The 15,584-nt window shown below is 47.3% G+C and overlaps 1 protein-coding gene across 1 annotated transcript in view; it reads right to left on the bottom strand.

Annotated features, from left to right (window-relative positions):
* The window catches only part of LOC143498874 (receptor tyrosine-protein kinase erbB-4-like), a gene marked incomplete at its 3' end in the record, with an annotated part of 183,853 nt that extends 168,493 nt beyond the window's left edge, over window positions 1-15,360 (bottom strand). Inside the window, exon 1 of the mRNA XM_076993765.1 lies at window positions 15,032-15,360. Coding sequence (XP_076849880.1) covers window positions 15,032-15,110 — 79 coding nt within the window. The remainder of the gene's footprint in view (window positions 1-15,031) is intronic.
* Window positions 15,361-15,584: the final 224 nt, after the last annotated feature.

Here is a 15,584-nt window from a genome sequence, read left to right as displayed (position 1 = left end):
TTTTGTCTACTGCATACTGAGGAGCTGTGGGACGTGTCAGGAGGCTTCAGCTGGAATCAATACTAATCGCCTCTAATGGACAGTGAAAGTGGAGCCTGCGGCTACATCCAGCTTTTTTGTTCAAAAAAGGAATATTACTGCTTAGGTTTGATCAAACTGAATCCAATACGCCCCTGGGCTATCTCTTTTATTTGATCTTATGATGATTTAATGTTGAAATTGTTGCTCTCCTAAGAAAACCTCACACCACCATTGTTTGCCAAATCTCACTGTCCCACTCGGGCACTGTGAACTCGGGCATAAAACTTTTGAACTTGTTTTGGGGATGAAATCTCATTTGATCAAACTGCGGTGTCCTCAAAATGGCAACAGCTCCTTTGGCTACTCCGTCTGCCAGTCAACCAGAACGGACAAACTAAACATGGAGAAAGCAAATTTGAGCAGAAGGTGTCAGTGTCCTCAGAAACGAAAGGGTACATCATAATATGCACCAAGTGTAGAAGGAGTGTGAGCCTGGTGAAAAGGCGTAAACACAAGACGCCTTGCCAATCGGAGGCCCTTCAGCTCGGAACGGCAGTTGGACAGACCACGTCAAACTCGGTGACGTTTCTCCTTAGTGTGGAAAAGAGAGAGTGTGCATGTTTGTGCATGTGGAAGGGGGCAGAAGGGCACACTTGCTACAATGCTGAACAACACCGCCAATTTGCAGGAGACAGCGGTTAGAGTATGCACTAGCATGGCGGAGGACTCCACGGGCCGTGACCCGCGGGGTGTCCAAACAAACATTCCTCCCTCTTATTCATGCACTCATTAACATCCAACCTGTCCATTACAACTAGTGCATCTCCCTCCCCTGGCCGTGTGACCGGACAGCCTGCCTGTTAAGGAGCACAGGGCCGATCTCCCGTCCTGAAAACCTAATGCTTACACTGCAGGCTTCCTGGATAACTTGCTTAAGTTTACGAGGCACAAGTTAAAGGTTCAGCAGGACTGACGCAGCCAAGAAGGAAGACACGAAGGAGAGTGTGTTTGAGTTTGAGATGGGATTACTCCACAATGGGCTGTAGTTTGAGATGGGATTACTCCACAATGGGCTGTAGTTTGAGATGGGATTACTCCACAATGGGCTGTAGTTTGAGATGGGATTACTCCACAATGGGCTGTAGTTTGATATGGGATTACTCCACAATGGGCTGTAGTTTGAGATGGGATAACCCCACAAGGGGCTGTAGTTTGATATGGGATAACCCCACAAGGGGCTGTAGTTTGATATGGGATTACCCCACAAGGGGCTGTAGTTCCAAATAGGATTACCCCACAAGGGGCTGTAGGTTCAGATGGGATTACCCCACAAGGGGCTGTAGTTCAAGATGGTATTACCCCACAAGGGGCTGTAGGTTCAGATGAGATTACCCCACAAGGGGCTGTAGTTTCAGATGAGATTACCCCACAAGGGGCTGTAGGTTCAGATGGGATTACCCCACAAAAGGTTAAAAGCCTTAGATTAAATTAGATTATCACAAAAATTGGATTTGGAGCCCATCTGGATGCTGAAAGCAATGCATAAGCTGAAGTGGTAAGGATGCCGTCTGATGGAATATGAAGGCTGATTAACACGAATTAGGAGCTTGAACAAGGAAATACAGTGTAGGTGGAGCCAGTCTAATGAGCGCTTTGTTGGGGTTCTTGTACTAATTAATTTCGCCCAGGAAATGATGGGGCAGATGGCAGCCAAGATGGGAAGGCATGCTGCTTCCTCTCCAGCCGTCTCTTCAACCGCGTCAGAACATTCCTGAGGGAGCTGATACAGATGTGGGACTTGAGGTCCAGTGATGCGAACCCCAGTTTGCACTCTAATTGCCTTCCATTAGAGCCTCGTTGGCTTGTATGCATATCCATAGTCCACACACACACACACACACACACACACACACACACACACACACACACACACACACACACACACACACACACACACACACACACTCCACGTTTGGATTTTCCAGCGAGTCAGCGATGTGCTCAAAAATGCATCTTCGGCCAGTCATTGCCACGGGGCAAAACACTGCTTGAATGACCCGTCCTGAATACTGACAGCGCGCTCGTGTTTGGTGAAGAAGGCACCTCCTGGCTGGATCACCCTAAGCGGCAGCAGAGTTCATGTTTGCTGAAGAAAGTGTCTCATGGCTGGCTCGCTCCATGGAGAAGCAGCGCCCACCCGGGAGGACAGACAGGACACTAGCATGTAACGGGTCTGGGAGAATTTCCTGGCGGAAAGCACTGTGGATACTGGGAAGGAACAGACATGGCAGATGTGCTGTTGTGAAAAGTGTTTGGTCAAGCAGGTCAGCTCTGATTGGTCAGGCCCTGCGGGGATTCTGTCGGACCTGAACGGCGGTGCTCATAGCCTCGTGACGGACGGCGCCAGAGCGGATCGAGAGCGAGCGATGGCGTGAACAGTGGGTGTAAGAGGCAGGGTGAGGCTCTGCTTTAAAGCCCATGGCAAACAAATGATGAGAAATGACTGTTTAAAGTTCTAGTTTGTTTTCGGTGGAAAGTTTGAAAAGCGGCTGGTGAAGATAAATGGCTTGTATGCCTTACATTTTATGCAAAATACAATCGGAGAGCTAATAAAAGTTACAATGACTCATTTAAGAGTGTATTTAAAGTTTAAATAACTTATCTTCATCTTTATTTCTGTTTTTTACCCGTTTCCACCCTCTGTTAAACAATGTGTGTGTGTGTGTGTGTGTGTGTGTGTGTGTGTGTGTGTGTGTGTGTGTGTGTGTGTGTGTGTGTGTGTGTGAATTGTGAAAGACAGAGAGATACAGAGATGCTCTCACAGGAGATGGGCTGGTTCTGAGCTGGCCCACGGTTCTGTGCTCGTGGGGAAGAGGCCGGGCCTGCCAGCTGCCCCGGGGTGCAGTGCGTGAGTGCCCATTAGCCTGATGGGAGCTGGCGGCTCGGCAGGCCAGTACTCACACACAGCCTCCGTCTCCCCACTGCTAATTAAAACCGCCACACGCGGACATCTGGGCCCTACCGCTGCTCTGCCGTGTAACGTGGAGGCACTGGATGGGCTAGAGCGTTGAGAACGGTGAGAACGGTGAGAACGGTGAGAACGGTGAGAACGTCGGCGTCACACCCCATGGGGCCAGAGGAGGGCGGCGGGCGGGACACAGAGGGGTCAGGATGCAGTCGGCGTGAACGTACGTGGTCGTGCGGCGTGAGATCCGCCCAGCATCGAACTTTAGGTGACCAGAGTGAGGTAGAAAACCACCTGGCGGAAAGGTGTAAACACGGAACCACAGAGGAAGTGCTTCTGAGGATTAACAAGAGGCCTCAGACCTGCTCTGCTAAAGGGAGGTCCAACATCACCGGCATGTTCACGCTTTCCCAATAAGCGGACCGGCCCGTTTGACAAAAGACAGTGTCTGATGCGAATGTTTTATTCATGCGTGTGCCTCTCTGTCAGCAGATGAAGGAGGAACCAGGCAGAGCTCCTTCTCCCCAGTTGTTGCGTGAACAAGAGCAGAACGGCAGGCACGCGCTTTCGCACAGAACGCAACGCAGACATCCGGTCGGAGTACGGCACCATCTACGGTCAGCGGGGGGCACGCTCCATCCGCCGCCCCCACCCTCTGGCAGCTGAGACCAGCGCTCAGGCTGGGTCCTGCATTTTGTTCTAAATCAAAATCATTTAAACAGGTTTGCACCTAACGTTTGGTGCCCAATACATCGGCTTGCTGCCTTTTCCTTTGGGCTACTATCAGCAAACTGTGACAGTTTCCATTCCTTCATTTAACGCAGTAGATTCCATGAACCTGTTGACCTCCTGGTGCTCCTGTTGTACCAGGATCACTAGGTGAGTGCAGGAACACCTCAGATCAGACCACATTTGAGCATCTCAAACGCCAGAAGGGAGGGGCTGAGCTACGCCAGAGACCCCGCCCCCAAGCCCCAGAAACAGGGGCAAAGATCTGTTCAATGCTGTAGTGCTTGATGTCATTTATTTGTGTTTACCTGGAGGAAATTCTTGAAATATGGCGTCTCGCATAACCGCTGGACGTCCACGACCATCATGCAGATGGGGAGACGCTGGCATCTGAGCCATGGGTCAGCAAGCACATGACCTTTAACCTAACACATTAGACTTTTGACACTTTGCCTGCTGTGGTATCCATAACACAGTGTCAATAATGATGAAGGCCTGAAGAGACAAGATGGACTGGGAGAAGAACACAAAGACAGAGTTCAACCGGTGCCAAACAGTGGAGATTCACAGGACTTGATTTATCGACAAAAGGAAAACCTTCTCGTTCTCAGCAGGAATTCATATTCATGAAGGTTTCCCACTCATGCTCTGCATTAACAAAGACAGGACAGGCAAGGTTTGCAGACCTTTCTAAACAGAAAAGGCTTCTGGGTAAATGTCCAGGCTACCGTGCATAGCTGTGCTGTTAGAGTTAGCATAGCCTTTTGTGAATTAAACCTTATTATTGTTAATTGCTCTGTGTATCACTGACTTACTTGGCCAAACACCAATTACACCAATTACACAAACCACAAGAATGAGCTTAATGTTATTATATATGACAGTCACAGACCTGAGCACTGTAATACTATTACAAAGAACCTGCTAAGAGGAAATACAGCTACAAATTCAAGTACAGAACACAAAACAAATGCAAGCTTGCTGGGCAGTTGTGTTATTCTGGAGTCACCATCCAGCGTTTCGGTTCCATAGGCTGACCCGCCTCTACGAGGTTCAGTGCCTCAGACTTACTGTGCTGGTGCTCCCCTCACACCAGGAGCTGACCCTGGTCAACACTGCCTCTCTGACCATTCCTCCGCTCAGCGCGGTCCATGCCAGACCAATCACCTCGCATGCATGACGTTCAGTCAGTGTGTCAGTTAGGGGAGGGGCTTATCGGAGTGGGTCTAAAGGGAGCGTGTCAGTTAGGGGAGGGGCTTATCGGAGTGCGTCTAAAGCACATATGTCAAAGTCAAGGCCTGCGGGCCAGATCCAGCCCGCGAATTGATTATCTATGGCCCCCTGGATGATATTTAATTAATGCACGCACAAACACTACATTCCCCACAATGCAACGGTAGCCCGCGAAGTCACTGCAGCGCACACAAGCGGCGAGGGTCTGCGCTGCGAAAATGACGTAATCGCAGTGGCTCCGCCCATGCGCGAGGGCGTCGCAAGCTGTCGATTCGCAAGGTCGTGCACCTCTCGAATTTTGTAACTGCGCGCACCAGTTAAACTTAATTAAGTTAAATATTTATACATATAGTCGAAATGATTCGAAATAATTTGCTTTTTTATTCACAATATTTAATGGTTGTTTATTTTCAAAACGCCCAATCTTAACGTCTTCACGTTCTCTCATGTTTCGTCCTGGAATTACAAGAGGCTCGTATTTGTTAACATTATACAAGAGAACTGTTCAGTTAGATAGATATTTGTTGTGAAACGAAGTAGTTACAATTTGAAGCATTTTAAAGTACTTTAGCCTAAATTCCAGCACTTTTCAAACCTTTATTACTTTATTCATTTAATGTACAGGACATGTTTTCTTTGAAGGAAGTTTGTTTTTATCTGTTTGCTTGTTGAAAAATGTTTTCACTTGAAATTACTGACAGATCCATAAGAAAATATTGCTTTATTCATTTAAGCATTAAATAATAAACACTGTGTTAGGTCTTGGTTCAATAGGCTATGTGCAATCATTTCAATATGTTTTAATAAACATTGAACCAGTCCTGCCCTCGGCTTGTAGCAAATTTGGTTTTTTGGCCCTCGGTGTATTTGACTTTGACATCCCTGGTCTAAAGGGAGCGTGTCAGTCAGGGGAGGGGCTTATCGGAGTGGGTCTAAAGGGAGTGCGTAAGTCAGGGGAGGGGCTTATCGGAGTGGGTCTAAAGGGAGTGTGTAAGTCAGGGGAGGGGCTTATCGGAGTGGGTCTAAAGGGAGCGTGTCAGTTAGGGGAGGGGCTTATCGGAGTGGGTCTAAAGGGAGCGTGTCAGTCAGGGGAGGGGCTAATCCATGTGGGTCTAAAGTTGGCTGTAGGATTCTGCCTTTACTTTCTCATTTGTTTGGGGAGAAACAGTAGAAATGGTGGAATTTACGCAGCGACTCCACAGATTTATTTTGGACATGTGTGCACACGTAATGTTGGACATGTGTGCACATGTAATTACTAATATAAATCTCACACCTAAAGCCAAGCAATGAGCTTACAAGCAACAAGGAGAAAATTGGAAAATGTCAAGCAAGGGAGAGCAGATGAATGAATTTGTCTGTACTCAACACACTGTCACCAAACACACAAGCACTTGCATCAACACATTCACTTCCTCAACAAACACACATGTGCACGCGCACACACACACACACACACACACACACACACACACACACACACACACACACACACACACACACACACACACACACACTCAGAAAGATACTGTGCAAGAAACAGAGAGACAGAGACAACTAGATGGTGATGGGTGGGTACTTTTCTCAGTGTGAAGCAGTTCCTAAATCACTACTGTGGCAGCAGGCAACAGTACAACGAGCAACAAAGGAAAGAGAGAAAAACAGAGTGAAATGGAGAGGGAGAGAGGGAGAGAGAGAGAGTGATAAAGAGCAAGTGTGAGATGCAGGGGTGAGAGGGAGATGAAAGAGAGAGTGCAATAATTGAGTGGAAGAATGGAGGTCTGATCCAGAAAGTGAGAGTGAGTGAGTGAGTGAGTGAGTGAGTGAGTGAGTGAGTGAGTGAGTGAGTGGGGGGGAGTGATGCGGACTCTCTCAGTGTCAGGGACTGGCTGTCCTGTGGAAGGCTGGAATAAAGTGTGTGAGTCCGTGGTGGGGGGCTCCCCGGGGCTGCGGCTGATTAATTGAGCTGTCCGGGCCCTCTGATAGTGGCTACTTTACCCCGGGCTCTAGGGAAACTTAGTCCTGTCCCATTCTCCCTGTCCAATGAAAAAAAACCTCACTTTTGCCTGTTAGCCTCTGCAGCTAAAAATAAAGGCTTTCCCTCCTCATCTTACTTTAACTTAGTCTCTCACTCTCCCTCTCTCACTCTCCCTCTCTCACTCTCCCTCTCTCTCACACACTCATCTTACCATCCCCTTCACCTTGCCGGGGGGTTTAATGATTGTGGAGAGAGAGGCAACAGGACAAACAGCAGGCACCCATCACTCACAACCTGTGTGTGTGTGTGTGTGTGTGGGTGTGTGGGTGTGTGGGTGTGTGTGTGTTTTCACCCCAGAACCCAAAGCCAGGCCTCCAGTGGTACTCTAAGATGAAGTACTGCTGTCTCAGGTAAATGGCCACAGAAGGCAAATACTACAGTGTTGACACTGGGCAAAGCTCAGCTATTTTGTCATGTCAGACCTAATTCTAGAGCAGGGGTCTTTTCCCTTTTTAACCCTATCTGTCTGTGCCCAAAACAGTGAAATGCTTCCTCAACAACCTAAAGACATCCTCTGTCCCGAGGAGGAAATTCATATACTCTCTGGAGGGGATCCATTCACTCTTTTCAAATAAATCAAGACCAAATATTGCAATCTAGCTGTCGTCTGTGATCTAAGCATTCCCAGTTTCCAGCAAACACTTCCTGACCAGTCACATCCGTAATGATCATATCTGTGATCATTTGTCATTGGTCTCTCATCTCCTGGCTCAGTCCCCTGCTGTCTGGATCACTGCAGGTTAAAGAGCGTTAAGCTCTTATGTGGAACAACCTCACACTGCCAACCTCCTGCAGACAGCCTGCCAAGGTCAGCTCTCATACCCTCTCTTCTTCTCCCTCTCTTTTCCTTATCCCTCTGTCTCTCCCGCTCCCTCTCTCTCCATCTCTCTCTCTCTCTCTGATATATACCTTTCCAGTATGTGTTGCTTCTGCTCTGAGGCAAGGTGACTGCTGACCAGGCCAGGATGCGGAGGGGGTAGGAGCAGGTTGTGGGGCGCCGCTTCTAGAACAGGCCCTTCCCAGCATGCTCAGCGTTGCCAGATCAGGCCCTTCCCAGCATGCTCAGAGCTGAGGTCTTTGTCCCACCCAGGCCCATTCAGGTGGATGCAGCGGTCTCTTCATACTGGGTTTTCATCTTTAGTTTACAGCCTTTATACTCTTGATTGACTTCATGTACCCCCTGTCCCCCCGCAACCAAATCATTTGTACCTGGTCCATGATTTTATTTACAAAGATAAAACAAATTGCTATGCACTGCTTCAACTAAAACAAACATGTATAAAGACGCAACATGAAGAGAGTGAGGGTTTAAAACCCCCACAGTTCAGCCTACAAAGCTGTTCCGTTTCGACTGTCCGCACTGCCACGCCCCCTCTTTGACAGGTCTCCAGATATTTATTCATCTTCACGCTTTATCGGGTGACCAAGATGAATCGAGACCAGCATTTGAGCTTCCCCAGAGCAGTCAATATCGCTCAAAGCTGTACTGTAATTACATGCAAATGCAGATTAGCTATGAATATTTTAAAAAGGATTACAGAAAGAATGTGCAAGAAACACACAGAAATCACTCTTTCAGCACCCCCACAAGTAAAACGACAAAAACAACATGAAACACTGGAGAGGAGGAGCCACACTTTTATATCCGCGTTTCCTAGGCTGTTATTATTCTTTTATTTGTTAACTCTATTATTCACCAGCAAAGGGAAAGTGTGGGGAGGTGCATAAAGGAAAAGTAAAACGATTCACTCAGTTGTCAACGACTTCAGAGGGAAACAGGAGAAGCGCGGAAAATTTGAGACACAATTAACGAACTTTTAATTCTGTACGTTGTGGTAATGAGTCCATCTTGGCGAAGATTAGGCCTATGGGCATTGTCATAATTCTCCAACTATTGTGGCAGGCACAAAGAGGGCCATGAAAGACCCGCAGAATGGAGCAGACTCACAAAGCGCGAGTGACGCTGTCAGTCACAGATGTTTGGCTGTCACTCTCTCTCACTTTCTCCTCGCAGAGGCCAAAGGCACTGCGCAAACCGCTCCGGCTCGGTTTTAATTGTAGCCTGACAAATGCTGCCTCTAATTTGTGGGTGAGGTACAAAAGGAGCTCTCAGACATCGTGCTTACGGACGGCGGGGCGCCTCGTCCACGTTTGAGTGCTACTCTGTAAGATGAGTCACAGGCCAGCGTGTTCAGAAAGGCTCCGGGGAGGCGGAACGCCAGGCCGGGTAAAACAATAGCTGACGGGGGTTTAGTGTTGATTGGCATTGCGCCGTTTGTTTCCTGTGTTGCCTGTCAGTCTCTCACCCCTGTCAGTCAACGTACAGAACGGCGTTATTACAAAAGCGTGTCTGTTTATCTCCGGTGTATGCTACTGTAGCAAAAAAGGGCTGTTAACAAGCCTGTGTGTGTGTGTGTGTGTGTGTGTGTGTGTGTGTGTGTCAGTGGGGAGTTTCACTGAGAAATGAACAGAGAAATGAACTGTACCCTCACAGTGAGAGGCTTTGAATTCACCAAAGATTGCCGGGATTTGCATCCGGTTTAGTGTCCACAGCGCTAGCTACAAAAAGAAACAGTGACATTTGCGGGCCAGTGTAAAGAGCCACTCAGCAGCATGGCGACGAGGACCCTTACTAATGTAAATAAATCTTCATCTTCATCCTCGGCTGATTGTTCAATGGGTGTGACAGCAGAAACAATGCCCTGCTAAGTATCTGATAGAGGCCAAACAGGGTCAGAATCTGGATCAACAATTCCAGTCGTGCTTTAAGTTACCTAAGTTGTTAGCACCTAAGGACCAGTTTTGCTTCTTATCCCATAAATAACTTCATTTGCCAGCGACGTGACATCGTTTACCCCAACTTTGTCCATTGCTATCAGTTATGCATCAACTAATTAGTATTAATTGTGTTTGTAAAAATGTTTTAAACAGTTTACAAAATCCCAAAATAGTAAAAAAAAAAAAATCTTAAGAAATGATACAAAGAAATGTTAGGCATAGTGTGTTGACACCTTTTAATGCCATCGTGAACAAAATCCCAGCAGATGGTAGATCAGTTAGCTAACAGACCAAAGTGTATTCAAGTGGTGGGCAAACACTCGTGTATTTAAGGGTTAAAGAATGAACACCTACTGGAGAAATGCTTGCTTAGAAGTCCGGCATGTTCAGGTCTCTCCCTATCACATGACACCACCAAGCCAGGAGGGTGAAGGCCAACACCCGTCCCCTCCAGTACACACGTAGTGATTGGACCACCAATCACCCAATGACAGGCCATTTACACCACTAAAACACACAGTAGCCCAATTTCTTCACTTTCATAATTCCTCAGGCATGTTTTTTTGAGAGATGTCAAAATCTTTTCTTCCTCTGTCCATATGCATATGAAATTCATTCTATAAGTGATTTTTTTCTTGACATGAAACCTGAAGGCCTGCAGGGTCCCAGGCTGAACCTTTTCTCCTCTCTGCACAAACTGCCATCTACAAGCCTAGGGGTCAAATGTCATATATGAATTCCAAACCAAGCGTGTAGTGTGACTGTAGACCAGAGCATGCCCCAGAATACCACAACACTCCATGTGTCTGTCTCATACACACACACAGTCACACAGTGAAGATTTTAAGACCCACTTCAGGTATTCCACACTTAGCGTAAGCTATAACTGCAACACAATGACACCTCCTGACGAATAGTCGTGTAATGGAAATCCCAGCAGAGGACACGTGGGTGGGAGAATAGAGGCAGAATGAAGTGGAGGCTCTCTGTGGGTGAGCTTGGGCCGGGACGGGCCCTGGATCCTATCAGTGGAGGCTCTCTGTGGGTGAACTTGGGCCGGGACGGGCCCTGGATCCTATCAGTGGAGGCTCTCTGTGGGTGAACTTGGGCCGGGACGGGCCCTGGATCCTATCAGTGGAGGCTCTCTGTGGGTGAGCTTCAGCGTGGACGGGTCCTGGATCTTACCAGAGGGATCTGCTGATCTGCACTCAGATCAAACTCTAGCGGATCCTCCCACATCTGGGACTGTTGAGAGGCAGCCAGCCTTGAGGAAGAGTGTGTCCTTCATCTAATGAGCAGCACTACTCTTCCTCTTCTCTACTCCATGAGTAGATCATCTTACTTTTGTTATTATTTAGATAATTTTGCATATTATTAAACTTGCTGCTGTAGCAAGCTCTGTTACCACAGAAATAAATCCTGCCTGATATCAGTCCATACCTAGAATTTCTTTGGTGGCCATGTCCGAATGACTGACCCAAATGGGTTAAAGGTGACATCTGTGATGCTCCAAGATGCAGCTGGCCGTGTATCTTCCACGTCTGATTCTCCATATGTATCTGGACCATGTGCATAACCAGGCAAACAGACAAGAGTGAATTAATGAACAAAAGGAGGATCGTCACGTGGACAAAGCACGCGTCAACACCACACCCAGGGAGTAAGACCGCCGCATAACAACGACACGAGCAAACGCTCCCTGCACTGCTGCAGGAGACACGGGGCCTCACTCACATGGAGAGGGAGAGAGAGAGAGAGAGAGGGAGAGAGAGAGAGAGAGGGAGTTGGATGTCCAGCTGGACAGAGCCACTCTGGTCAGGGGCAGAGAGCAGTGCTGGGCTCAGGCAGCCGCCCGCTCGCCTGTGATGTGGGCCAGGCCAATCAAAGAGCGCTTTTCTTCCCTACTGAGTCGCATAGGCGCAGAGGTCAGCCTGCCTTTCATGGGCCGTGGCGGAAGAAAGCGAATAAGTGGGCTTTGTGAGACGATGGTTTATTGCTGTGTGGGTAGGCGCATGTAAGGCCATCTCCTCCAACTTTGATGGGATAAAGGCCAGAGCTGTAGTGAGGAGAAGGGAGAGGAAGACATGACGAAGTCAACACATCCCCTGTCTTTTGTCAACAGCACTCGCTGCCTGAGTGTCATACAAACATTTGGATGGACTGTGAACTTCAGATAAGTATGCATACGAGTGAATGTCCAACATCACCCAGCCTGGGCTGTGGCCGCCTCCACACCGCACAGGCCCGGCAGGCTGGAGCGGCCACCGAGGGAGGTGCAGGTGGGCTCGGGAACAGAGGACACGGTGACATGTGTCTCTGTCACAAGTGCATCCAGTGCATAAACGTTTTCATCCTGACATAGGATGAGCACCTAATGCAGGTGACGTAGCCCAGGTTTATAATTGGCTACTTAATTTGCTATTTCCAGTTGTAAAGTCCAAAACACGATCATGTTAGAACCAAACAACCAAGCAAGCAAGGTTTATAAATAAATAACCTGAAAAAAGTTTGTAGCCTATTTGAAGTAATATTGTGAAAGAGAGGGAGAGAGATAGAGAGAGAGAGAGAGAGAGAGAGAGAGATAGAGAAAGAGAGAGAGACAGACAGAGAGACAGAGAGAGAGAGTATTCAAATGAGAATATATAAATGATATGTAAAGTCGAACATTTTCACACACGAAGTCCGGGGATCACACTACGGGGTCCAGTTGTGCAGCCGATACCGTGCAGGTCGGCAGGCTCCGTTTCAGCTAGCGTTTCATCCTGCGGCGCTACTTCAGGGAAATGTTATTCAGTCCGGAATTGGGGAAAATATCAGATTGAAAGAGAGTTTAATTGCTGAACGTTTCACTTTCGTTGCCAACAAGTCATTCTGCTCGCCGGCGGCACTTAATCTGGGTTTAAGCCGATTAACATACTGATATTTGTGTTCTGTGCTTTTCCAGCGAAACCCCTAAATGTCACGGAAGAGGCCGATTTAAATTTACAGCTCTCCTCAGTCGGGCTGCAATGATAACATCATTCTTTCTCCTTAGCCGATATAGATTACAAATCCGAACCGAAGGCTTTCACGCTGGCAATTAGTTGTGGCTTTGTTCTGCAAATGGAAGATCTCTGCAAATCAGACCTCGGAGCCTTCATCATTCCCCTCATCATCAATATATCTGGCCTATTATTGGCCCAGGGCTGAAATAAGCGCGCGCTACCTGAGATGAGAAGGGGCGCTTCTGGAGCGATCAGGAGGAAACTCATTTGATCGGATGATTAATAACTCATAATCCCCGATCACTTCGTGAACAAAATGTCTCCAGAGACGCCTTAAATGCATAGATTGAAATGTACTTACTACATTTTTCTGCGTGTACAGCAGTTAATTGTTAAAACAATTAACCTACCACATAATATTGTATGGACAGTGCAGCATATGTTCATCTAAACAAATTATTTATCAAATGGTTTATCCGTTGGTATACTGTTTTATCCCCCGCCCTTTAGTTTTAATTTGTCCAATCTGATCATATGCATGATAAGTTCCTGTCGGGCCAGGACGAAACTCCATGAATGTAATCGTTTCCGAACCTTTGTAATGGTTTCCGAACCTTTATAATCGTTTCCGAACCTTTGTAATGGTTTCCGAACCTTTATAATCGTTTCCGAACCTTTTACATTGCTGCGCATCCGAACCACTGGTACCGTCGTATGTGTAATCTAATCGTCCAGAATCTATTAGTTACGCTATTCTATCCTGAACTAGAGAGTAAACCAGCAGACATTTGAAAGGACAGGCTCCAAAAACGGTGTGAAAAATGATCGCCGATGAAAAAAAGTTGAACGCATATATATTAATAGTGCCACATAATTCGGATTACCTTTTCCTTTTGTCTGTAGGCTAACATTTACCTAATCTAATGGTACAAACACAAAAATAATAAAGGTAATACGAGACTCCGAAACTTCACTCTCTCTCTTAGCCCCCCATCACCCCCCAATGTTCGTGCGTGTATTTCTGTATTAAGAGATTCTGAGAGTATCTTCGGTTCTTACCACCACCATGTGGAGATCCAGACCACTGTAGTGGGTACGCATACTTAGAAGGACAACAACAACCTCAACAGCAACGAAAACACAATAACAACAAACAAAACAATAATAATACTGATATTATTAATAGGCTAATAATAATAATACCCCCCCCCCCCCCCGGATTATTCATGAACAAACCTCCAAATGTAAAATACGTTATCAGACTACATACGAAAGCCTACATTTGTTTTACTTAATGAATTACAATGTCTTTCTTTCTTATGACACACACACACACACACACACAAACACACGTGCGTGTGTGTGATTTAATAATAATATAAAAAAATATAAGATTTTCATATGACTCTCGCGTTCATATGAATCAAACTAAAGTCATTCTGTCCAAAGTGAAGACAGACCTCGACGAGTCACACCAGATTCTACATGAGAGAAACAAACCCGACGGCTCACTGACTTTTACACACGACCCAAACATGCACAGGAAAAGGTGGACCGTTAAATTCTCCCTCTACAGGGAACGGGCTGAGAATAACAATACGAGAGCGGAACCGCCGGACAGGCGTCCACGCGCACGTGTAACGGCCATTGAATGGTCCATTCTCTCCTCATCCAGCCCGTCCAACAGTGCCGTTCTGTGCGCCCAGCAGAATGAAGATCATCGGCCCGGTTCAGATTCCTTTACTCTCGCTGTAGCTCACTAAACGAGTTTAATTAAAGCGGAAAAGGGGGAAGAAAAAGAAACGTAGAACTGACATTCACGCTCCTAATATGAACTCTAGCAAACAAATAGTGTACTTTCCACATTATGGTGTAATGGACCGACGCCAGAACCTCTTGATCTTCGCCAAGTGACTTTGGCTATAACACCGGGGCATTCAACAGTGAGGTTCTGGGAATGAATGAGTGCTACTTCCGAGGGACATGGTGCACTAAAACACTGGCATGGAAATGCAGAGAGGCACCTCGTCAAAGGCAGAAAAGTAAACAGAGAGAGAGAGAGAGAGAGAGAGAGAGAGAGAGAGAGAGAGAGAGAGAGAGAGAGAGAGAGAGAGAGAGAGAGAGAGCGCTGCGTGCGCGCTGCTAGAGGACAAGCGCGTCGCCACCTCGCGCACTGGGTACCGATACCCGGTACCGATAACGCTGTCACCCACCTCGCGCACCCGGTACCGATAACGCTGTCACCCACCTCGCGCACCCGGTACCGATAAAGCTGTCACCCACCTTGCTGCGAGTCGCTCCCGCGGACCGCCACTGAAGTGAGCAGGAAGGCGAAGTAACACAGAGAAGACGCCAGCTTCATGGTTAGGGTGACAGAAACTCCTGTATCTCACATGTCCAATAACATATCCCCTTTGGCTTGTAAAGGAAGGTTCGACTGCTAGAGTGAATTCTCGAGTACTGATTAAAAAAAAACTGGCTCAAATTAGTCCTCCTGTTTAGTTTGGGAGAAGCGTCGGTGGAAAAGATGTGAAAGTTCAGACAGCAGTGAAGCGGTATGTAAAGAGATTTGACAGGATCGCGATATAACGCTCATGCCATTACTCTCGCCAGACCTCGCTATGCAGCGACGCCACAAGCCCTCACACACACCCACAAACTTCTTCCCTCCCCTTTTGTCGCCCGATTGGTCCAAAGTCAGCATAATTACATCTAAACCCGCCCTTCACTGTTCGATGTACATCGTCATTGGTCTAGTGGGTATTGCGTCCAAGTACACCTGTCTCGTTGTATGGAGAATAACTAATAAACTATCCGTTAACTTTCGAAACAGTTG

This window comes from Brachyhypopomus gauderio, unplaced genomic scaffold, assembly GCF_052324685.1.
Source record: "Brachyhypopomus gauderio isolate BG-103 unplaced genomic scaffold, BGAUD_0.2 sc121, whole genome shotgun sequence".
Classification (NCBI taxonomy): Eukaryota; Metazoa; Chordata; class Actinopteri; order Gymnotiformes; family Hypopomidae; genus Brachyhypopomus; species Brachyhypopomus gauderio.
The sequence above is the reverse complement of the archived record's forward strand: the minus strand, read 5'-3'. Positions and strand labels throughout refer to the sequence as shown.